This window comes from Ochotona curzoniae, unplaced genomic scaffold (genome assembly GCF_017591425.1).
Source record: "Ochotona curzoniae isolate NIBS_2020 unplaced genomic scaffold, NIBS_Ocur_1.0 scaffold_4812, whole genome shotgun sequence".
NCBI lineage: Eukaryota > Metazoa > Chordata > Mammalia > Lagomorpha > Ochotonidae > Ochotona > Ochotona curzoniae.
Genome location: NW_024467124.1, coordinates 1,339,399 through 1,364,572, shown reverse-complemented (window position 1 = coordinate 1,364,572; position 25,174 = coordinate 1,339,399). Strand labels below are relative to the sequence as shown.

The 25,174-nt window shown below is 42.1% G+C and overlaps 1 protein-coding gene across 3 annotated transcripts in view; it reads left to right on the top strand.

The window, feature by feature from the left end:
* The window catches only part of PTPRM (protein tyrosine phosphatase receptor type M), a 773,655-nt gene that overhangs the window by 352,237 nt on the left and 396,244 nt on the right, over nt 1–25,174 (top strand). For all 3 annotated transcript variants that reach the window (XM_040970558.1, XM_040970557.1, XM_040970559.1), the window contains 2 exons: nt 16,672–16,846; nt 22,233–22,526. In XM_040970558.1, the coding sequence (XP_040826492.1) occupies nt 16,672–16,846; nt 22,233–22,526 (469 nt within the window). The remainder of the gene's footprint in view (nt 1–16,671; nt 16,847–22,232; nt 22,527–25,174) is intronic.

Sequence of the window (25,174 nt, the reverse complement as noted above, 5' to 3'; positions counted from 1 at the left end):
TCATAGACATCAGAAGGCTCAGTCTGGTTGCTTAGCTTGCTGCCAGTATCCAAGGCTATCCTTGGAAGGAAAGAGCGAGCCCTGGCTCAGGAGTTTCCAGGATGGAGGACTGTGGATAGCAAGGCTCTGTGTCTTTTGACTTTATAGCAACACAGGCTTTGGAATGAGAGGCCAGCGGATCCTGGATATGGTTGAAGACTTTGTTTTTGCTTTTGTCTTCTTCTCTTTCTGTTTTTTAGAAGGAAAGTATGAAAGGGAAAGAGCTTAACCGTTAGGTTTATACATGTGTTTTCAGGTGTCCTCCAAGTCCTCATGTATTTTAATCTAAAAATTAAGGATTGCAGTCATTGCTTGGCATCTAAGAGACACTGCTTCCAAGACTCCACAGACATCAAACTCATGAATGTTCAATCAGCTTATATAAAGCAGGCTAGAATTTGCAAGTAACATCATCCTGTATACTTCAAATCATCCAAGGATTACTCGCAAAACCTAATGCAATGTAAATGCAACTGTAAATATTTGTCATGCTGTAGATATAAGTAATAACGACAAGAAAAGAAAAATTCCCTCCATGTTCACTACAGTTTTGAGGAAACATTTAAGATTTATCTATTTATTTTTATTAGAACACAGAATTACAGACAAAAGGAGACACAGAGAGATCTTCCATGTATTGGTTCACTCCTCAAATGGCCTCCGTTCGGGGCTGAGCTGATCTAAAGCCAGAAGCTTCCTCTAGAATCCCACATGGATGTAGGGTCTCAAGGACATGAGCCATCCTCTGCTGCTTTACCAGGTCATTATCAGGGAGCTGGATTGGAAGTGGAGCAGAAACAGCATGAACCAGTGCCCACATACGGTGCTGGCTCTAGCAGGCAGAGCATTAGCCTGTTGAGCCAACGTACCGACCATTACATTTGTAATTTTAACATGGCTGTAAACAATATTACTTAATGTATGGTTCACATTTAAATTTTTCTGATTTACCTCAACAATTTTCTTATACCTATATTTTTATTAATAATGAATAATTTTATTAATATATAAGAGTCAGAAAAATAAATAAGAATTTGTTGTTCTTCATTTTCCATGATACAGTTTTGTAAGTAGAGGGATTCCTCTCTCTCTATCATCTTCCCCTGCCAGATTTTTCTCTCCCACCGATTCCCCATTTTATCACAGTAGTAGAATCCTTCAGTAAAATTTACAAGTTTAACTTTCTGCTATTTATTTAATGGCATCATGTAGGCAAAAGTAGAATACTTAATATCATACCGCCAAGGTATATTTTCATTGGGAAAATATTTTTTGATTTGTGATTGGTTGAACTCTGTGTGTCTGGAAAAGCAGCAGAAAGGATTACTTAGGTCCTGCTTTGATATGGAAAGAAAACTTGGCAAATATTGGTGGGTTTCAGTGTTGAAAATTGAAATTTTAATTAAAAATAAAATTTTGGAATTGAGGCAGGAGAAAGCATGCTGCCTGGAGCCCTGGCAGAATTTGGACCATTGCTACAGATGGAACATGGCTGCAACCAGGCAGTTCTAAGAGAGGAACGAACTTTGAAATCATAAAGCAAGTCATTGTTCGTTTTCGCATCTCTCCAACCTATAAATTGCCATCCTTCTTTTCCTTCCTTCAAAGGAAAGCAAATTGGCAATTTTCCAAATGCAAAAGTAATTTGTCTCTATTATAAGAACTGAAGTCCACTAAGTACAAAGAACAGGTGACAAATTAATGGAGTTTCAGTTTATGCCTAAGATTTAGAGGCCCATTATTACCTTTCTTGAAGAAATTTGTATTGCCCACTTTCTGTGTCAAGACATGTGATTATTAGATATGCAAATGATGCTGCACAGTAGAATCGCTACTGCCTGGAGATGACTTCTCTTTGCAAAACACATTTTCTATTGTGATGGTGCGTTTGCCAGAGATCTGGACTCTGCGGCAGGAAGTGAATGGCAGCTGAATGTCTTCTTGCAGTACTGGGGTGTTGATAAGCTAGCAGCAAAATTACCTGGGAAAATGGTCATGATTATGAAATTAAAATCATCACTGACTTTCGAATTTTATATAATTTTCATTGTTACAAAATGCTACTCTCATTTTGAATGTTTAAAAGTGTAATGATCATGCCTGGCGCAAAAGTGTAGTGGTTAAAGTCCTCTCCTTGAACGCGCCAGAATCCCATGTGGAAGCCGGTTTTAATCCCGGCAGCTCCACTTCCCATCCAGCTCCCTGCTTGTGGCCTGGGAAGGCAGTTGAGGATGGCCCAAAGCCTTGGGACCCTGCACCCGCGTGGGAGGCCTGGGGGAAATTCCTTGCTCCTGGCTTTGTATTGGCGCAGGACCGGCTGTTGCGGTCACTTGGGGAGTGACCATCATCAGATGGAAGATCTTCTTCTGTGTCTCTCCTCTTCACTGTATATCTGACTTTCCAATAAAAATAAATAAAGCTTTAAAAAAAAAGTGTAATGAACATTCCTGCAGTTTAAGTTATGCTAACCTGGTAGGTGATCAAGTGTGGCTTCAAGCCTATGCTTTGAAAGATAAGTCCAAAAAACGTAACAACTAAGGGCAAACATTTGGCACAGTGGTGAAGTCAGCATCTGGACTGCTGGCTTGAGTCTCAGCTCCTTGCTTCTGATGCAGTTGCCTGCGATTGCACATTCTGGCGGACAACGGATGATTGCTTCAGGACTCAGCTCTCAGGTCTGGCCCAGCACTGCACTAGAGGAGAGAAAAGATTCATTCTCTCTCCCTGTTCAATTCAAAAGGAAAATAAACAAAGACAAAAACAAAAATAACTAGTTCTCAGATTTCCCTGTCTTACAACTTCATTTGTTCCAGCAGATTGTTTCAATTTGGATCACAGCACATTTCACATTTTATCTCTTAGGTGCTTTCATCTTTAGGTTCCCCAGCCACTCTCTTCTCTGCGTTCTGCTCACTGTTATTGTTGAAATTATATATCCTGTAGCTTCCCGTGGTTTCGGTTTTGCTTATTGCCTGCTTGTCATGTCACTTAATATATGTCTTTTGCAGTCACAGATTTCAAACTGTTTTTCTGTTGTTCTAAGCTCTTGATATTTGTGTCTTAAGTACGTAAATAATAATTAAGGGTTTCAGAGTGGTCCAATTGGATCAGTTTGTTTCCTTTTTTTTTAAGTAGCTGGATTACTTCTACAATTAAATTTTAATTCCATTTCCATGAATTTTTGAAATCCCTGGTATCTGTGAGTTCATTCATTAGCAATTAAAGTGTTTGTATGCTTGCCAACATGTGCTAATGGGATGTGATGATATAAAGAAGAATTTCTGATTCTGGTATTTCAAATTGAGAGATAATTGGGTTAACTTGATGATGGCCCAGACAGGAAAGATCAATACCAACTTACCAAAATAAAATTTACAGGGTTTTGAAATAGGTCTTGTGAGTTCAATTCATCTGTGTTTATGTAAGATTTTTCAAATAACATTATCTAAAACCCTGATGATAATGTTAGTGATCTCAACAATAAGAATTTCAACCCGTGTTAAGCCAATGGGAATCTCCTACCTTTTACAACAAAATAGATGCAGACCATTATGTTTATAAAATAAGCTGGATTCCGAAAGACTCAGATCCTAAAGTTCCCCTTCCTTGGTGGTTACTAATGTTCAGAATAAAAAAATGTGATGGAGAAGAACAAACCCGACATCTTGAGATTTGGCTCTGGTTCATACCCTTGTCGATATTCCTGAGGCTCAGTGGTCTTCCTGCCTGTTGAATTCTTTTGAGTGGAGGATTAAGCATGTGATTGAATATACCTGCAGTATATTGAAGGTATGTCATGTAAAAATTAAGGAAACATAAGGAAGGAAGGAGCAGAGAGTCAGAGGGAGGGAGGCGAGGATTGGAAAGGTCACCGTGTTCTTAAAGCTGAATATATGCTATATATGAAATTTGTTCCCCTTCTGTAAATTTTTACATAGAGTGTGATTAAAGCAAAGTCTTTCCACTGTTGAGGAAATGGAAGTGCAGTTGGAGCCCCACCTGTGTGGCTGAAGACGTGCTCTGGCTCATCTTGCCTCCAAACTCACGCATGCCGAGCAGCTCCAAAATGCCTGAGATTGATGAATTTGCTGCAAGTGCTGCTAACTTCCCAGACCTCAATTTCTTTCAATCATTGCTCTGATTATTGCAAAACTATTTCTGAAAGACTTAATATGTATCTTTTTTGCTGGTAAATTACGGCTCATTTAGAAGTCCTAGAGTTAGTCCGTGGCATGAAGAGGGTTGTAAGTCTAATTTAAATAACTATCAGGATTTTTCTAGCTTGCTCAAATTGAAAGCGTGCACATTTAAAGATACTCTAGCTTTCATAAAGAGTTGTATTTAACCCAGTAAGATCATTTTCTCTCAGGCAGTGTCATTATGGTTGTTTCATTAAGTTAACAAAAGATGAAAACGGGATGCAATTTCTGGAACAACCCAGAATGTTCAGTTGCCACGCTCTGCGTGGAATCGTGTCCTGGATGAACTCTGGTATTGTGGAGAACAGTCTGGGGAACTCTTTCCCCATTTTGGTCATTGTCATTGTCATTCATCATGCTATTAAGGATACTGTGCACCCTGTATGGGTCAGGACTACCCGTTTCTTTCTGTGAAAATTGGGAGAAATGCAGTTAACACGTTTGCCATCTTTCCTCAGTGTAGGTTTTTTTTTTTTTTAACCATTTTTTTTTTTCTGCCAGAATAACAGAACGTTCCCTTCAGGCTCCTAGACACGCAGCTTATTCAAGGTTCTAGATGTGATGTACTCTTTGGCTACTGTTTCAGGGCGGGGGAGACTCAGCACTCTTTCTGCATGTCCACTTCAGTAGAAGATTCTGGACTTCAATTTGAATTCCAGGCTAAGGAAGGGAAACTGGGAACAGACTAAAAGACCTTAAACTGCTATGCAGGCATCCAACAGGATCACCAGTTCCAGTTGCAGCTGCTACTCTTCCAATCCACCTCCTTAATAAAGGCACCAGGGAAGGCAACAGATAATGGCCCAAGGGTTTGGGTCTCCTCTCCCCAACAAGGGAGATCCAGAAGAAGTTCTTAGCTCCTGACTGGGAGTTGGCCCAGCCCCCGCCATTGGGGCCATAAAGGGTGGAGGGAAGATAAAGCAGCAGGTGGAAATCTGTCCCTGTTCCTCTTTCTCTGTCACTCTACCTTAGCATTAACTGAGTTAATCTTGAAAAAAATCAAAGGACCTCTTAAAAAATCAACTGACTTTTTAAAAAGATTTATTTATTTTTAATGGAAAGGCAGATATACAGAGAGAAGGAGATACAGGAAAAGATCTTCCGTCCCCTGGTTCACTCCCCAATGGCCAGAGCTGTTCCAAAGCCAGGAGCCAGGAGCTTCTTTTGGGTCTCCCATGGAGGAACAGGGTCCCAAGGCTTTGGGCCGTCATTGACTGCTTTCCCAGGCCACAAGCAGGGAGCTGGAAGGGAAGTGGAGCACCCAGAATACAAACCATTGCCCATATGGGATCCCAGCACATGCAAGGTGTGGGCTTTAGCCACTAGGTTAGTACACCAGGCCCCCAAATCAACTAATTTTAGCTATCCAATGTTGAAATCCTTTTTGCTATCACGACCAGACACTGCTCCCTTCCCTACTGTGGACGCACACACAAATACCAGGTGTTCCAAATGTGTCTTTTTGTTTGTTTGTTTGTTTGTTTTTTGTTTTTTTTTAAACATTTATTTTTATTATTTTTTCATTGGAAAGGCGGATATACAGAGAAGAAAGACAGAGAGGAAGATCTTCCGTCCAATGATTCACTCCCCAAGTGAGCACAACGGCCGATGCTATGCCGATCCGAAGCCAGGAGCCTCTTCTGGGTCTCCCACGCAGGTGCAGGGTCCCAAAGCTTTGGGCCATCCTCGAATGCTTTCCCAGGCAATAAGCAGGGAGCTGGAAGGGAAGCGGGGCTGCTGGAATTAGAACTGGCGCCCATATGGGATCCCGGGGGTGCAAGGTGAGGACCTTAACCACTTGCGCCACCGTGCTGGGCCTGTGTCTTCTTTTTTTTTAAGATTTATTTATTTCCATTGAAAAGTCAGATATATAGAGAGGAGAGTCAGAGAGGGGAAGATCTTCCATCTGCTGATTCACTCCCCAAGGGGCAACAACGGTCAAAGCTGCGCTAATCCGAAACCAGGAGCCAGGAGCTTCCTATGGTCTCTCATGCAGATGCAGGGTCCCAAGGCCTTGGCTGTCCTCAACTGCTTTCCCGGGCCACAAGCAGGATACTGTGTGGGAAGCAGGGCTTCCGGGATCAGAACCAGCACCTTCATGGGATCCCAGCATACAAGGCAAGGACATCAACCACTAGGCTACCAAACTGGGCCGCAAGTGTGATTTTTGTGCTAAAGATACAGCAGTGAAGCAGCTGGCAAAGAATGCAGTCTAGAATGGAGGGGGATAACACTGAGCACTGAAAGTACAGGAGGCAGCACTCCTGTGTTAGAGAGAGTCACTGGTATACCAGAAGGCGCCACTTTGCAGGATTCAGAGGAAACCTCATGAAGAATGCAGTTGGCAGTGAATCGGAGGTGGTGAAGGAATTGACTATGAGGGTTAGTGGAGAACCCCCCAGGAAGAAGGCAGGACGTCCAGGGCAGAGTACCTGAGTTGGAAGGAATAGCTTGGGGCCAGTGTTTAGGGATGGGGGTGGGGTGGAGTTAGCCTGTACAGAATACAGGCCCAGGCAGAGCAGTACGGGGGTGTGATTGGGAACGACTGGCTGTGCGTCCTCTTGGGGGTCTTCTGTCTACCTCAACCTTTCTTCCAAAGTTTGCAAACCGAAGCTTTCTCCTATCTAATTTAGTATCAAAGTCGCCTGCTTCTGTAGTGCATTCAGTGGCAGGACTCCCTTATTGGATATGAAGCTATCTAGTCTCTCTCTCTCTCTCTCTCTCTCTCTCTCTCTCTCTCTCCCCCACCCTATCCCTCTTTTGTGTAGTGTTAATATTCCTGGGTTTAATATGGAAACATCCGTGTGTCTGGATATGGGATGCTGGACTAGAATCTCTTGAGAGTGCTGTCTTTCTGAATTCTGAACCCCATTTTGCCCCAAAGCTTTCAAATTTCAGACAAGAGCCAGGGGGCTTGTATTCAGTCCAAGGACCTTGACCTTCCATTGCGGCTCCTATCTGCACACTTACTGGCTTTTCTGCCCAAGGCACAGGCTCTTCCAGGTCCTTCTTGTGATCCTCTGAGCAAACCTACTTCAGTACTGCAGAGAGCAAGGGTTGGGGACAGACCCCTGCAGGCCACTGTGCCCAGCACAGGGAGGAGAGGAACCACCTCTACTGATATTTTATTTCCTTTAATGAAATTGATCATTGCATTTGACTTAAGGAATGTGGGCAAATCAAGATAATTAGTGTTTTCATCTACCTAACCATTCATCATTTCTTTGTGCTGGGAGCCTTTGAACTGTATTCTGGCTCTTTATAAAATATGTGATAAATTGTTGGAAACCAGAGTGACTCCGCTGTGCTGTGGCACATTGGACCACATTCCTCCTAACTCTGTTTTGGACCTCCTTGTCTCCACTCTGTCCCATCCCCTTCCTTCACAGGCTTCAGCACCTGCTCTCTGCTTGTAAAAGATCAACTTAAATGTTCATAGATGAATGAGAAAGTGGGTTGTTTGTCTTCCTGTACCACAAAGAGATTCTTTTGTTGCAAGTGTTTGGTGGAGTGGTGCCCTTCAGGTCCAGCTTGCTGTTCATGAGCAGCCTGAATGATGACTTGGGGTTTTCTTAATGGGTTCCTGTCACGTGTGAAGAAGGCCCACATTGGGTTCCTGACTCTTAGCTTTGCCCTGACCCAGCCCTGCCTGCTGCAGACATTAAGAGTGTACCTGCCTGTGGAAGGGTTCTCCTTCACTAACAAGGTGACAGCTCTCCCTCCCTCCTTTCTCTCCTCTCTGCCTCTCTCTAGCCCCGGTTCCCTCCCCTGCCTACACACACAGTACTTTGAGGACCATCCCTCATTTCTCCTTTCACTTAGATGTGGATTACCCCTAAAGGATGTCTTCTGGTAAATGGGACAATTGAGAATCCAAAGTTACTGTTGAACCTGACAGTGTTCCCAGAGTCAAGAAACAAGGAGACTCAGTTTACTAAGTGTAAAGAAAAGAAGATGAAGTCTCCCAAGGGCTGGATCTGCTTCCAGCGTCGGTTTCACCTTCCCTCAAGCATGTGAGCACTAGGTCTGCTTCTGCGCATCTGCTTGTGCCTGCTTCCACCTGCTCCTTTCCTTTCCACACTCCCCTCCCGTGCTTCTGCACCTGTGCTATGTGGTCTATCCCTCTATTCTCTGAACATCTCTCCCTTTTATTTCTTCTTTATTTTTTTCAGTCTTTCTCTCATACCCCTGAAGCCTCTCTTAGTTTGTTCTCTGTACATTTCATTTACCTCACCCTATACCCCACTGGTTGCCCATCTTCATGCTGCAATTCCAGTTCCTGTTTCCCATGGGATTCTCTATGTCACCAATTTAAATGATATGCATCCATCTGATTAAGCTTATAGATATTTAAATATTGCTATGCATCCCTAACTCTAAGCACATATTTCAGTAGTACTACAAGTACTTTTCTTAAAGTATCTCAAGTACACTTAATATTACTTAGTTTGGCTTGTATATTCTATTTTGAGAAATAATCTCTTAGAGCTATTGAAGGTACGAATTTCAAGGAATGTCCTTGTCCTACAGAAAGAAATCAGTATAGACAGCATCTCAAAAATGACAAGAGTTTTCCATTTTTGAAAGCATTGAAAATAAGATTCATTGTATTTTAAAAATGCTCTCTGGAAAGACAGTGATCTTGTTTTGTAAAAGCCATGTAATGTCGTAAGAACAAATAGCAATACTGTTATGAACACTTAAAAATAGAGTTCTTATTTAAATATATATAATTTTTGTTTGTCAATCAAAAATAAGTTAAAAACTAATGGATTTATGAGTATTAATTCTGTAGAAATTTTGTTACTCATTAAAACTTGCAAATTTTTATTTCATTTGGCCTAATAATTTCACCTCCTAAAATCCACCATAGATACTGTCTTAATATCATTCACAATAGTGAAAGATCAAAATCAAAGTCTGGAGCAAAAGGACAATGCATAAATAATGATTTTAATCATAAAACATAAAAACATTTAAAAGCATGGCTTTACAACTAACAATAGGAAAAATTCCAAATATATGACAGGAAGTTTGAACAAAGATTTAAACCTTTCTGCCTATTTGGGGCCACAATTTCAAACTCATTCAAATTAAAAATATATAACATAGAAAAAATGAACTGCAGTATACTAAAGTACAGATGATGCCCATTTCTGAATGCTGGGACTATTCAGTTCTTAAAATTTTTGCCCTTTCTATTAGGAGGCTATTTCTGCTGGAGCCATGTGATTTAAGGTTGCTTTATGGAAAGGAGGCACATCCTCTGTGCAGACCCACAGCATGCCAGGACATCAGCGTGGCAGAGGCCTCGTGCACATCCAGAACCGCCTGCCATCTGGATCCTCTTGCTGTTCCTCTCTCTCTGGGTTTCCTCTTCAGTCTGTGCAAGGACATAGCAGGTCTATGTGTGCCCTTATTCTCTCACCAAGTGTATTTTCCAATTGATTGTACTTATAACTGCATCCCGATTGTTCTGGGAAAGTCTTCAAATGCAGTTGCAAAACTCAAAGTTTATGCAGTTGAGCTGCCAGCTCAACTGTGGGAAAATATGTACAGCATTAAAATATACTGCAATGCTGGTCTCTCGTAAGTGGTACTAAGTTCATTCACAATATTATTTCTCTATTACCACTGCCCATTGCGAAATTTTCTCATAGCCTGAAACAAATCCCCACCTCTTGCACCTTAACATTGATAAACCGCCATTCCATCCCATTCTCTGTGAATCCTCCTGTTTTAGAACTATCACATAAGTAAATTATATATAATAATTGTGTCTGTGACTTGTCTGTTATGCCCAATGTAATACCTCTTAGGTTCATCTATGTTGTAGCATGTCAGAATTTCCTTCCTTTCGAAGGAAGAGTAATATTCTGTTATATTTATATTCATTCATTATACCACACTGATTTATTCTTCTGTTGCTGGAATACAGGTTAATCCAACTTTTGGCTATTTGAAGTACTTTGAGTGGCAGTTTTAGGAACTGTTGTTCTCTGGGATCACACACAATTACTGGGGAAAAAAATGATTTTATGATTACCATTTTGAGTAATTGCTTAACTCCTTTCCATAGGAGTTGCATTAGCCACAGCATCAATGCACAGCCCTGCAGTTTCTGTTTAGTTCAACAACACCTGTTTTCTTTTCTTTCTTTCCTTTGTTTTTAAAGGGCTAGTAGGCACACTGTAGCAGTTTTACCAGTTATGAACTGGCATCTCACTATGGTTTTGGTTTTCACTGCCCTAGTGCCTGATGATATAACGTGAAGCCACTTTTTGTTGTGCTTTTTGGCCATTTATATGAGTGTATTTTCTTCAGAGATACTTAAGTTCTTTATTCCATTTTTGAGTTAAACTATTCTGGATCTTAATGCCTTATAAGGTTTTTAATCAAGCATCACCACCAAAATATTTTGATAAAGGCAGATATACCTGTGTGACTTTCACATCAATCCCAAATGGAGAAATCAATTCCAAATGCAAGCTCACCTGAAATGTCTTACGTATGTTCTCAGCCATTTATGGCTGTCGCTTGCAAGTGGAAGTATTTGATCCATTTTGAATTTCTTTTTCACATGATGTGTGGCAAAATTGCCACACTATTATTTTGCATGTGGATATATGGTTCACCCAGCATAATTTTTTTTAGATCACTGTCCTTTCTCTATTGAACGGTACTGCACTGTTCTTGAAAAACACTCAAACCCATTTGTGAGGATTTGTCGCAAGGATTCTATTCTGTTGAGTTGGTTTATGTCTGACCTGAGGCCAGTACTACAATGTCCTTCTGATTCCTGGAGCTTTGCAGTAAGTTTTGACATTGACAAGTGTGGTTCCTTCAGTTTTGTACTTGTATTTCCAGTGATAATTCTCATGTAGAATTCTTGGCAGTGCAGATCTGACACAGCTAGGTTTGCTGTGTGGTGCTGGCAGATCAGGATGCATCACTACTGAATGTCTACAGAAAGCCACAAACTTTGTGTTGTCCTAATGTTCAATATTGTTGCTATAACAAACCACCATAGACTTAGTGGCTATATTATATTTGACTTTTGTGGGTCAGAAGTTTTTAGATTGGGAACAGAGTTGGCTCCTTCTGGAAATGATAGGGAACCATGTATTCCTCGCCTTTCCCAGCTCTCTAGAGACTTTCATTATTTCTTGACAGCTGGTCCCTTCTTCCATCTTCATCAAAGCTCATCACTCCACTTTCTGCGTCTGTGATCACAACACTTGGAAAATCCTTGGAATTAAACTCTTCCCAGCCCCAGAAAATCTAGCACCCCTAGATAGTCCAACATCTTTCCAATGCAAATCCATTTGCCATGCATGTTACCTTCAAGGTTTCAGAGATTAGAGGGTCCTTATTTTGCCTACCAAAATCCTGATAATACTAGGCAATGTTGATAAGTAAAAGACCCACAATATGAAGTTTCCTTTTCCCTGTTGGTCTCCTTTGAAAATAAAGATTTGTTATCATGAGTTTTAGGGTTTGGAGTAAATATTTGTGATTTTTACAGAACCTCATTTTCCTTTTCTAGCAATGGGACACTTTTCCCACTGTGCTGTGCTTCTTACAGTCAGCAGCAAATATTTATTGAGTTCTACTTTGTTATAATGCATGATACACAACCCCATACCTTGGAAATCTGTGATCTCCTAGAGAAAAGTTGCATGTATGTATACACACACTTATGTATATCTTATGTTTTTCATTGACTTTCTTTTCTAAATATCTTTTTAATCTTTCTCTGTCATTCCTCTGCCAATTGTTACCATGGTTTCTGAAAATTAATAAATACAAATTTCAGGACATCCATTGTCCTTTTCACACTATTGGGCTTTTTTATCACTGATTGTCCATAGCCCTTCCACTCCTTCTAGGGAAGCTGTTGTCCTCAATATTATCATAGTCCTTGGCTGATCCATAGAGAGCTTCTTGGATCGCCTCTTTTCCTGTCCTGTTCCCCTGTTGTTTCTGTATTAATCACATGGACTGGCTGACACTTGTCCTGGAGTCACATGTGCTCCAGTGACTGCTGACTCTTGCACAGCTCCTCCCACTCTCTGGCCTGCACTCTTCCTGTCTTGCCCAGAGTTCTTGCAGGGACTCCTGTGCAGACACCAGCCCCAGTTATTCCCCACTTCCTCTGTGCAGACAGGGAGGCTGTTCACCACTCTGGATTGTGATCATTGCTCTCACCTGTCCAGATGGTTAGTTCAGTGACGTATGTTAAAATGTGTACCCCATAAAACATAGTCAAAGAATATCAGTTCAGTGAGGGTTGGAACACACACCTGTACATGAGGATTATTAATGCAAAATGACCTTCAGCTGGAAGCAAGATGTGTGCGTTGGTAATGATGTGTGGATCCTAAGCTGGACAGTAGGCAGAGCTTGGTTTTTCCTCGTTGTGTAACGTCTCTCATAAAAATGAAGTTGACTCTCTGTGTTAACAGTGATTTTAAAAGCTGCCCATTCTGGGACCGACATTGTGACACAGTGGATTGAAGTCCCTGCTTGTGATGCCAGCATCCCACATTGCAGCACCAGTTTGAGTTCTGGCTGTTCCACTTCCAGTCCAGCTCCCTGCCAATGCACTTGGGAGGCAGCAGAGCTCCAGTCCTGGCTTTTGCCTCGGCCAGCCCCTACTGTTGCAGCCAGTTGAGAAGTAAATTAGCCAAAGGAAGATATTCTCTCTACATATATGCTTTTCAAGTTAGTTGATCTACCTGTCTTCAGAAAGATCCATGTTATTAGGGCCCAGGACAGTGGCCTAGCTGCTAAAGTCCTTGCCTTGAACACGCTGGTATCCCATATGGGTGCGGGTTCTATTATTATTTTTTTTTATTGGAAAGGCAGATATACAGAGAGGAGAGACAGAGAGGAAGATCTTCCCTCCGATGATTCACTCCCCAAGTGAGCGCAATGGCCGATGCTATGCCGATCCGAAGCCAGGAGCCTCTTCGGGGTCTCCCACGCGGGTGCAGGGTCCCAAAGCTTTGAGCCGTCCTCGACTGCCTTCCCAGGCCACAGGCAGGGAGCTGGAAGGGAAGCAGGGCTGCCGGGATAGAACCGGCGCCCATATGGGATCCCGGGGGTGTGCAAGGCGAGGACCTTAACCACTTGCGCCACTGCGCCGGGCCTGGGTGCAGGTTCTAATCCTGGCAGCTCCACTTCCCATCCAGCTCCCTGCTTGTGGCCTGGGAAAGCAGTTGAGGACAGGCCAACCTTTAGGATCCTCTACCCGTGTGGGAGACCTGGAAGAAATTCATGGCTCCTAGCTTCGGATTGGCATAGCACTGGCTGTTGTGCTCACTTGGGGAGTGAATCATCGGATGGAAGATCTTCCTCTCTGTTTCTCCTCCTCTCTGTATATCTGACTTTGTAATAAAAATAAATAACTCTTGGGCTCAGCGCAGTGGCGCAAGTGGTTAAAGTCCTCGCCTTGCATGCCCGGGATCCCACATGGGTGCTGGTTCTAATCCCGGCAGCCCCGCTTCCCATCCAGCTCCCTGCCTGTGGCCTGGGAAGGCAGTCGAGGATGGTCCAAAGGTTTGGGACCCTGCACCCGCATGGGAGACCCCGAAGAGGCTCCTGGCTTCGGATTGGCTCAGCTCCAGCCGATGCAGCCACCTGGGGAGTGAATCATTGGATGGAAGATCTTCCTCTCTGTCTCTCCTCTCTATATATCCACCTTTCCAATAAAAAATAAATCTTTAAAAAAATAACTTAAATAAAAGATTCATGTTATTAAACATGGCATTCCTGTTGGTTTTGTTAATTAAAAGAAAAAACTCTTTGAAATATGGCATCTGCTTTTCTTTAACGTTTCATTATTTTCTGACAAAACTCACAGGATAGACTCTTTTTTCAGTTTGAAAAAAGACAAACTTAATTGTATAGAGTAGCAGGTCTCAGGTTACTCCTGCTGGGAGAATCTGATTGGTTACTTTTGGGAAGGGGTGTTAGATACTGAATGCATGCAGCATAATGAGTTAAATTTCTTTTATTCATGCTTTCCCTGAAATCTTATTTAAGATATCTGGCAAAGCACACACATGCAAGACACATGTGGAATTTCATATTCTGACTTATGAGTTGGCATATTGTAAACAAGACTGTTTTTACAAATGATACTGAAGATATTGCTGGTGGAACTCTTCTTTCCCCTTACCTGATGTTTCCTTCCATGTGGCAGGAATTCTGCTAGAGTAGCACTGGCTTCTCACTGCTCAGGCTTAGGAGACTGGGAGGAAGCCCTGAGTATGCGTTGCCCACCCTTTCTGTGTGGAGCCTCCTGTCTGGAGGACCCGTTCCGCCTTCCTGTGAGTTTCACAGCAGGACCCAGCAAGCGGGAGGCCTGGTGGCTCTCTAGTGCAGCCTGTGACTGGGAGGGTGAGTCTGTTTAATTTCGTGCTTCAATGTCAGCAAGCCCATTGTCCTCGCACACGGAGCTGTATGCTGCAGTCTCAGTTTTCTTAAAGATCCTCTGTTGATTGCTTTGTTGCCTTTCTCCTTGAATTTACAAGTTGATCCTAAGCTTGTGTAGGGCTGTGTGAGACAGGCAAGTGTTCTTGCAGCTGTCCTTATTTCTGGTAACACCACGGAAAGCGGGTCCTGTCATCTCCTCTTTGCAGGGGAAGGAAGTGAGGCTCTGTGAATGTCTATGAGCAATCACATGCTTAAGCTAACTACTGTCTGTTAGGATATTTGGAAAAAGTATACATGACAGATAAAAGCTTTTAGAGTACTTTACGTAACAGAAATCACCAGTGGTTCAGAGTTGCTTTATTCCTTTTTGCCTAGCAATTCTGTGGCTATAAATGTAAACGTTTTAATGTAAATCCTTGAACACACAGTAGTCTAGCCACCTGCCCCAGTCCCACTGGCTGCCTCAAATTCATTCAAAAGCTGCAGCCCTTCCTGTGCTGTTCCCTGTGATTGGAGTCTCCTTCGTCCCCACCTTCTTGCTGTGCTGAGTTGACATCTCCTTGCCCTGCATCTCAGTTCACTAGTCAGTTTCTCAGACCTGCCTCTCGCAGCCCGAAGATCTGCGACTGACTTACATCAGGCCTCCTCCGGACACCTTGATGTCCCTGCTGCCACCATTTGTACTCATGTGTCCAGTCCCAGCCAGTGGCGCTCCGTCAGGAGAATCACTCTGTGAGCAGCAACACTTTTCTCTGGTTCACTCTTTGTGAACTTGGTGTCTTGATGCAGTGAAAGCACATGCTTGGCATCCCAAGAGTGGTTTCTGGGTGAGTAGCTGGCATAGTGTTGGGCATCAGGCAGGAGCCTTGAAGGTTGTATCCGTCGCTGTCTGCTAATGCAACCTGTTGAAGATCACTTCCTTCCTGATCACGGTGGGCTTCTCTTGAGCATTACTCAAGTTTTTCAAGTGTTTATAACCCCAAGGTTTATTAGTTTATGAGCTCAATAAGACAGAAGTGCCCTGCAGTGGACCCTGCTTTATGTCATTCTGGGACTGTGAGTGTAGTGACAGCTTGATAGTATTTTGGTATCAACTCATACTATCAAGCCTTTAATTCCACTTGGTTTCTGTATGTAGAAGAAAATAGTCATCAACCTAGGATTAGTCCTCTAGGCCTACTCAATAGACAATATGCTGGTTCCTGATGTATATTTTAAAATTACTCTTTTTGTTTTTGAAAAAAAAATATATATATATAGATGAGGTCATTAGGTTAGCAAGTGAATTAGATTTGTTTCTTAATTGAGCTTGAAAGTGTTACGAAATGACCAAATGCTGGGACTAGAATGATAACTCAATTAGTAAATCCTTACCTTGCTATTCCGGGATCACATATGAGTACCAATTTGTGTCCAGGTGTTTCAGTTCCCATCCAGTTCCCTGCTTTTGGCCTGGGAAAGCAGTCGAGGCTGGCCCAAAGCGTTGGAGCCTTGTACCCATGTGGGAAACCTGAAAGAAGATTCTGGCTGTTGGCTCCTGGCTGTTAGCTTCAGATCAGCTTAGCTCCAGCTGTTGTGGCTACTTAGGGAGTGAGCCAGCAGATGAAGGATCTTTCTGTCTGTATTTCTTTATAAATCTGCCATACCAAATATAAATAAATTTCTAAGAAAAATAAATGGCTGAATCCTGATACTTTTGGGGCATCACGAATAATTTTACCATATGCTTTTTCCCTCTCTAATTAAATGTAATTGAATTTAATTAATAACTTGAAGGGACCAACACAAGACCTTTCTGTGCACTTAACATCCCTTAATCTTTATTGATCCATGGCAGAATTTCTTATTCCTGGCCAGGCGTGCTGCAGAAACAACTGCCTACGGGCAGTGAACAGCTGAACCAACATCTGCATGAACATAGTGTTGGTAATACCCCATCACGTGACTAGCTGACTCCGACTCTTTTTGTTCTTCCCCACCCCCACTGCTACAGGGCATTGACGTGCGTGACGCTCCCCTGAAGGAAATAAAGGTGACGAGTTCCCGAAGATTCATCGCTTCATTTAATGTTGTGAACACAACAAAACGAGACGCTGGAAAGTACCGCTGCATGATTCGCACCGAAGGAGGTGTTGGGATATCAAACTATGCAGAATTGGTAGTTAAAGGTATTTAATGTATTTTTATACCCTGACATAATCTATTCAAATAGATACGGTAGATGGCTCTTAGTTCACTTTTTTGTTTAAAGCTCACATTTATTCTTGTCAGTTTCTGAACATTAGTTTGGTGACAAGCAATATTGATGGATTGCATTTTACATACAAATTTTGCATGTGAGCAATATCTCTGAAAAATATGTGTTATTTATGTTGCTTTAGTTGCATGCAAAGCAATGAATATGCTCTTGGCAAGGCCTTCTGCCAGCTCTGTATTCAGAGATTACAACCTATAAATTTTTTTAAGGAATGAAATTTTTTTACCAATAGAAAATCACTTAAAATGCAAATATTCACCAGCCATGGTGTTTATGATAGCAGGGTGGTTAATAAAATGAAGCAGTGTCAGTATAAAAATGTTCAGTCATATCACATAAGCCATATTGATAATACTGTGTTAACATTCATAATGTTCCAGTTAGTTTCTATTACTATATTTTGCTTGACTGAAAAATTGGGTCATTATATTCCAGAAAGTGGGGAGGAGGGGAAAATGAGAGGGGAAATACGTTTCCCTCTGCGTGTTTAATTTGTTATTGTGGGTTGAGGAGTTTACAGTATTAGCTGCGCAGGCAGTTTTCAGGCCCAAGCAGAATCATTTGGATGTTTAGATGTACCACGAGGCGTTTGTAGACAACTATGGCAGGCATTACTGGTTTTCCTAGGAGAATGTTAATGATGCCTGGTTTTCAAACTTGCCCATGGTTTTGCTAAATATAAAACATGCAATTGATCTCTCTTGACTGGGCTCTTCCCTTTTTCCAGCTCATTTCAACCAGTTTTAAAGGCTAACATTGGGTTCTAATCCCAGAGTCAGCTCTGAGTGCATGAGCCTTCTCTACCAGGTCTTTTGTTTCCTCCTGTGAACTGTAGGGATGACAGCAGCTACCTGACAGAGCTGCCAGGAGGATCCAATGCAAGGTCAATCTGTGCAGCATGTAAAACCAAATATGGACTCTGTTGTTAGCATATGTCTCCTACGAGGAGACCAGAGGACAGATGTCTCGCTTGTTGTTCTCTGATCCAGTGGACCGGTGTTCTTCATTTGGGAGTGCATGTAAGAGCTACTCTTCAGGATCAGTTGATCTGTCGATTGATTGGTCTTGAGAAAGACGCAAGAGAGGCAGAGCTCCCATCTGTTGATTACTCTCCAGTTGCGCACAACAGCTGGAGTAAGGGCAGGAGCCAGGACTCAGTCCAGGTCTGTCATGACCACAATCCCTGTCTCCCAGGATCCACATTAGCCGGGAGTTCAACTCAGACACTGACCCCAGAAATACCTGCTGTGGGGGCTGGGCATCTTAACCTGTGGGCTAAATACCCAATCCCATCCAGATTTTAAACTAAATGTGCTTGCCTATTTCTTCTGCCTATGTGTCTCTACCCTACTACATAGAACCAGATCAGCAGGGAACATATCTTCCATTATAAAATCTGTAGGCAGTTTGACTTCTGCTGCCAGTTTTAGGCAAGCATTGTTTAGGGTAGAAAACACTGGGCTTAATATTCTCAAGAATTACTTCTCTACAGCAATGTCGTATAGTCAGAATGGGGAAGCACACATCAAAGTGTCTACTCAAATAATGCATTTTACCACATCAGATTCTTGGGCATTTTGGATTGTATCCCTTGAACTGGCCTGGCTGACCAGTTAAATTTAATGTGTTGGGCAAAAGTAAAATTCTTCATAGTAACACACACCCTACCATATTGAAGATTGTGATTATTTTTTCTTTGCTGATCTGTAGTTCAGGCACGTTGGGATCAGAAGCTAGCTTTAGCATGTTGCAAAGAAATGTTCCCATCTACCTGTAGTTGTTTCTGTTGCGGATTTTTCATGAACTTGTCCAAGAATCCTTGTCTTCTGCTTGTTAAGACCAACCGACACCTATGTTATTAAACACCCTGTTTCTTGCTCAGTGTGATACAAATCTAGTCGTTCCTTCCAGATTGCCTTTGGGGAATAGTTAATTTATTGGAAGTTATAAATAAATCAGAACAAACAAAAACACACGGAATGAGTTCTTCACATCTGTGTGCCATGCTGTGCTGTCTTCTGACAGTGTGGCTGCATCTTGGCTTGTTTTTTAACATCTAGCACTTTTGTCCTTTGCACACTGCTAAAACAGTAGCAATTTTCTTGCACTTAGTGCTTACATCTGAAATTTTACTGCTCCTCCATTGGAAATTTTATAGCCATTTTGTGTGTGTATCTCTGTGTCTAACATACAGTTTTCTAAAGTGAGATAGCATGCTGGATTTTAATACAGTTATTATCCTGAGACAATTACTTTAAAATATACAGTAATGCCTTAAGGCCACTTACTGTAATTTAACACTTTATGATGTATATGAGATGCAATATTTAGTGTGCTGATGTTTTCAAATAGGAAAAAACTAAGGTTTGTGGAGTTCTGGCATGGGTTTTGTGCCAGCCATACTCTTCTTGCCAATAAAACTTAAGTCACTTAGCTGGGTAAGAGTTCCCTCATCTGAATTCATGCCTGCCATTGTTTTTAGTAACCAAACGCATAAATATACTTTATGTAACCACCAAAATTCATGTATATAGGTGTATAGGCTAATACCATACTTAATTATGTGAAATACTGTATTTTTACTAATACCATGTTCAATGAAATGTGAGGTAATAAGACTATATGATATACATATGCCAGACAATCACGTACATGTATCCATTAGACATATCTACATGTGCATATGTATATAAATTCTTTGATTACTGGCTTGTTGTTGAATTATTATCATGCTATTTAAATATTTTTTTAAAAGATTTATTTATTTTTATTGAAAAGTCAGATATACAGATAGGAGGAGAGACAGAGAGGAAGATCATCCATCCGATGATTCACTCCTCAAGCAGCCGCAACAGCTGCACCGATCGGAAGCCAGGAGTTGCTTCCAGATCTCCCATGTGGGTGCAGTGTCATAAGACTTTGGGCCATTCTCAACTGCTTTTCCAGGCCACAAGCAGGGAGCTGGATGGGCAGCAGGGCTGCCAGGATTAGAACTGGTGCCCATGTGTGGTCCTGGGTTCACGCAAGGCGAGTACTTTAGCTACTAGGCCACCACACCGGGCCTGGTATTTAAATATTTTATGGTCCAGCATTGTGGCACAGTGTGTTAAGCCACCTGTTATAATGCTGGCAGCTCATATCAGAACATCAGTTCGAGTCCTGGCTGCCCTGCTTTTGCTCCAGCTCCATCCTAATAGACTCAGAGAGCAACAGATGGTTCAGAGGTGGGCCCCGACATCCACCTGAGAGACTGGGATGGAGTCCTGGCTCCTGGCTTTGGGCTGTGCGGTGCTGGCACAGCTATTGTGAGAGTGGACCATTAGACAGAAAATCTCACTCTGTCTCTTCCTCTCTCTAGCACTCTGCCTTCCATGTTAAAAAACAAAATACTTTAAGAAGGAAAACAATTTAAATTGCTTTCAATTGGCTAAGACCCTCCCCTCTCCATGCTTTCTCTCCCCTCATTTCCTTTGGAAAAATTGCTTTAGAGTTTAAGCGTTGACCTATCCTCATACTGACTTTCATATAAACTCAAAGTCTTTTCAAATGTCAGCCCCAGTCGTTCCCAGTCTTGATTTTCATCTTTCATTTGATTTGAGAAAACAGTATCTGAATATTTTTCTTATTGTGAAATTGATACAGAAAATATCCTTAAGATAAAACACGTTAAGATCGTATTTATTTTATGTTACTAGGAATAGTATTTGAAGTGAGTGGATGTATACACAACCTTTTGTGAGCTTGCCCCTGGGTTGCAGAGTTCAACAGCTCTTCCTTGTGTTTTCAAGTTAAAAATGCTGCACTGTTTCAGTCCAGCTGCATACATGCGTTAGCATGTGCTTAACAAAGCCCACCTCCTGCCTTATGCTAAGGAGCCGTCTAATAATGTAAAGGAGTTCAATCCTGACTGTTTAAAGAAATGGAGCCAGCACACAGTTTTAATTTACAAACAGTAAGAACAATATTTTAGTGAAATAACATTATGTTTGGAGTCTTTTAAATAAACATCATTCGAAATTTGATGTCTTGCTTTTACTCAGTCTAATGAGATTCCTCCAACTCTTTTAAAAAGCTAGTAGAAATGAATGCTCACTCCTTGACTATAAAAACAGCCAAAACATCCCAAGCCAACGAAGCAATGGATGTTGCTGATGTCATAGTGTGACAGTCATCCTGGGATCAGGATACATCCCAGCTATGATCAGTGAGTTGTGCCCATCACACAGTAGATGAAGAGAAATTACATGAGTAGGGTAGTAGGTATTGTTTTCCATGCATTTGCATGAACAGAATGAGCCGAAAGCATGCCGGAAAAGCAGAGATCGCATGTGGAAGCTAAAAAAAGTCACGAGAATTTATTTTTTCTGTGATGATGTGTCATTGAGGCAGAAACGTTATTTTGTACTATGATCTCATTTATCATTTGTGGTACCATACAGAAGCACATTGGCATGTGAAGCACCTTCATTTGGTACTTGGAGAAACATTTAAGCAGCATCTAACTAGGAATATTGTTCACGGAAACGTTGTCTGTCAGGCATATGGAATGAGAATCCATCTTAGGGTGTAAACACGGAAGGGGGCTTTCTTAGGTTCTAAGGTGTATTTCTACTGATTTCTGAGCTTTATTTAGCTGTCCACAGTTTTTTCTTTGCTTCACATCTTTCATTTATATTCGGTGCTTTATTAGGACTCATTCCTGAAAGTTCCCTGAACTATAGCTTCAGTGGATTTCATTATCAAGAATACCTGTCTCTAGTAGCTGTGTGAGTCCATGGTGGGAATTCTGGGGGAAATGAGTCATTGTAGAAATGCATTTATGATGAGAAAAGCTATAACTTCTACTTTGTTGGAATGTGGTAATATTTTGGAATATAAATACAAATAAATTCAATTTAATGATGTTGAGAACCTCTGATGATTTCATGGGCATTCCTGATGAGGAGGTTGACAATATTATGCTTCCAAGAGTCTATTAGTCAGGCAATGACAGTTCCACCAGTTACTTTCGATGCAGAAGAGTAAAAGTCTTTTGATACCTGTGTAGCAGCTATCTGAACAGATGTGGTATCTCAGATTTTTAGGGGAGTGGGATACACTTACCTGAACAAATTAGGATTTTAAAGATATTTTGTTTCATGACTTTGACGTTGTGAGGACATTCATCATTACGCCTTCTCTTGTTATCCTGAATGAAAGGTTTTCATCAATTCATTTCCCAAATTTTAGTAGCTGGTGCTGTTTTAGTTGTTTGAACTGAAGACATCTGAGGGATGACACTCTGTTCTGCCTTTCAGAGCCACCTGTTCCCATCGCTCCACCCCAGCTGGCCTCCGTGGGAGCGACCTACCTGTGGATCCAGCTCAATGCCAACTCCATCAACGGAGACGGGCCCATCGTGGCCCGTGAGGTGGAGTACTGCACAGCCAGTGGGAGCTGGAATGACCGGCAGCCTGTGGATTCCACCAGTTATAAAATTGGGCACCTTGATCCAGACACAGAATATGAAATCAGTGTACTCCTCACCAGGCCAGGGGAAGGTGGCACTGGCTCTCCTGGACCAGCTCTCAGGACAAGAACCAAGTGTGCTGGTGAGTGTATGGGAATGTCTGACTAATTGTCATGGAAGTACTGGGTTCGCCCACTGACTCACACGCCTGTGCCACCTCTGGGCGTATTCTGTGTGCAAACAGAATTTTCTTATAGCCTGAGAACAATAGAATTCTAGGCTTGGTATCACTCAGCTTGTCTCCACCTCTTCTTCCTATTCCTAATTGAGCCCTTCCTCCGAATTTCTACGTGATTCATCGAAGAAACAGTCCATGATATTCACAGACATGTTCTCCTTTAATGGGTCTGCCCTCGTCCTCAGATCCCTTAGTTCATGGTCAATATGCTTGTAACTCACAGGGACTTTGGAACAATAGTCTACACTAGGGATAGCTTTCAGCCATGTTTTTTTTTTTATTTTTTAAAGATTTATTTTAATTTTTATTGCAAAGTCAGATATACCCAGAGGAGAAGAGACAAACAGAAAGATTTTCCATCCGATGATTTACTCTCCAAGTGGCCACAACCGCTGGAGCTGAGCCAATATGAAGCAAGGAACCTGGAGCCTCCTCTGGGTCTCTGACGCAGGTGAAGGTCCCAAGGCTTTGGGCCGTGCTTGACTGCTTTCCCAGGCCACAGGGAGGGAGCTGGATGGGAAGTGGGCTGCCGGAATACAAACTGACACTCATATGAGATATTGGCACGTGCAAGATGAGGACTTTAGACGCTAGGCTACCATTCTGGGACCTCAGCCATGTTTTATTTGATGACTTTTTAATGGAGGCACTGTTGGCCAGTAGCTTGGAACCCCTCAATAAAACTGGTGAGTTGGGGTTCATGCATTCTTTAGGTGCTTGTGTTAGACCTATTGTGCTAAACCTCATTGTGACTCGTTGTACTAAACTTATTGTGTAATTTATTTTATTTTTTTTAATGATTTACTTTATTTTTATTGGAAAGTCGGATATACAGAGAGGAGAAGAGTTAGAGAGGAAGATTTTCCGCCCAGTGATTCACTCCCCAAGTGGCTACAGTGGCCAGAGCTGTGCCTATCTGAAGCCAGGAGCCAGGAGCCTCTTCCAGGTCTCCCACTTGGGTGCAGGGTCCCAAGGCTTTGGGCCATTCTCGACTGCTTTCCCAGGCCACAAGCAGAGAGCTGGATGGGAACTGGGACTGCCAGGACATGAACTGGTACCCATATGGGATCCTTGGTGCATGCAAGGCAAAGACTTTAGCCATGAGACTACTGCTCCAAGCCGTTATTGTGTAATTTAAATATGAGGCTAGTCACTGGAAAGACTTGTAAGTTGTGCAACAATCAAAACCTGGAGAAGACTCCCACTAGAAGTTGTGATGGTGTTTCTACATTAATACTCTCTGGGTGGAGAAAGAAGTAACATTGGGACACTCAAGTGTCCTTCCTTCATGCAGGTTAAAGCTCCACCCATGATGAATTGCGTGCTATGAGAGGAAGTTCCATACATGTATATTAATGTTTCATTTTGTTTCTAAGTTCTAAACATATAGTCATCATTCCATATCCATCGATTCAACCTATCACAGATGAAAATGTTTAAAATGTGTCTTTACTGAACAAGTATGGCCTGTTTTATCCTTGTCAACATTCCAGAAACAATTCATTCTAATCACTGAATCACTGACACTGTATTTAGATATCATAAAAATATAGATATGGGAAGGCTGCACAGGCTCTGTGCCATTGCTGCACTATTTTATATAAGGGACTTGAGCATCCATGGATGTGACTGTGGATGGGTAATCCTGGAAGTAGCCCCACCACATATACTGAGGGATAACTGCTTACCACAGCCTGCCCTTCTGTGTGGAACTGGGTCAGAGAAATAATTAAACCTTGGCATTCTTCTTGCAACTCCAGTACTCATGGGGGAAGTTTTCAATACATTTTGTTAATCTTTTTGTTTAGGGGCATAGATGCTGTTACTGCAATAGCTGTCCTTTTGGATTCTGCACTGGCCTATTTTGAATGTCTTGCCTCTGATTTGCAATCTGTCCTTTGGGTCCAAGTGGGTCCTCTGGAGCAGGAACTGCTACTGTGGTTCACAGAGCTGCTGTGGTTGGTGGTTCTGAGGAGAAGGAGTTTTCCAGTCTTCTCCTTTCTTCTTTAGATTTTGTCATTCCTGGCTCTGGCATGGTAGACTAGTGGCCAAAGTCCTCACTTTGCACATACGGGGATCCCATGTGGGCACTGGTTCATGTCCCAACGGCCCCACTTTCTAGTCAGCCTTTTGCTTGTGACCTGGGAAAGCAGTAGAGGATTGCCCAAAACTGTGGGACCCTGCACCAGCATGGCAGACCTGAAAGAGGCTTCAGGCTCCTGGCTTTGAATCAGCTCCAGCTTCAGCCATAGCAGTCACTTGGGGAGTGAATCAGTGGACGAAAGATCTTCCTCTCTGTCTCTCTTCCTCTCTGTATATCTGACTTTACAACAAAAATGAATAAATCTTTAAAAATGTTTTTGTCATCCCCTCTGTAAGTGAATAGATTCCTTGCTTTTTGTGAAATAATTTCCTGTATTATCATTTCTTATAATGAAAATAATATACCATAACCAATATAATGTTCCAGCATGGAAACTGATTTCAGCTGTGTTGCTTGTTTGAAACCTAGCTGTGATTTCTCCGGGAAGATACTGTGAGTTCATATAGCA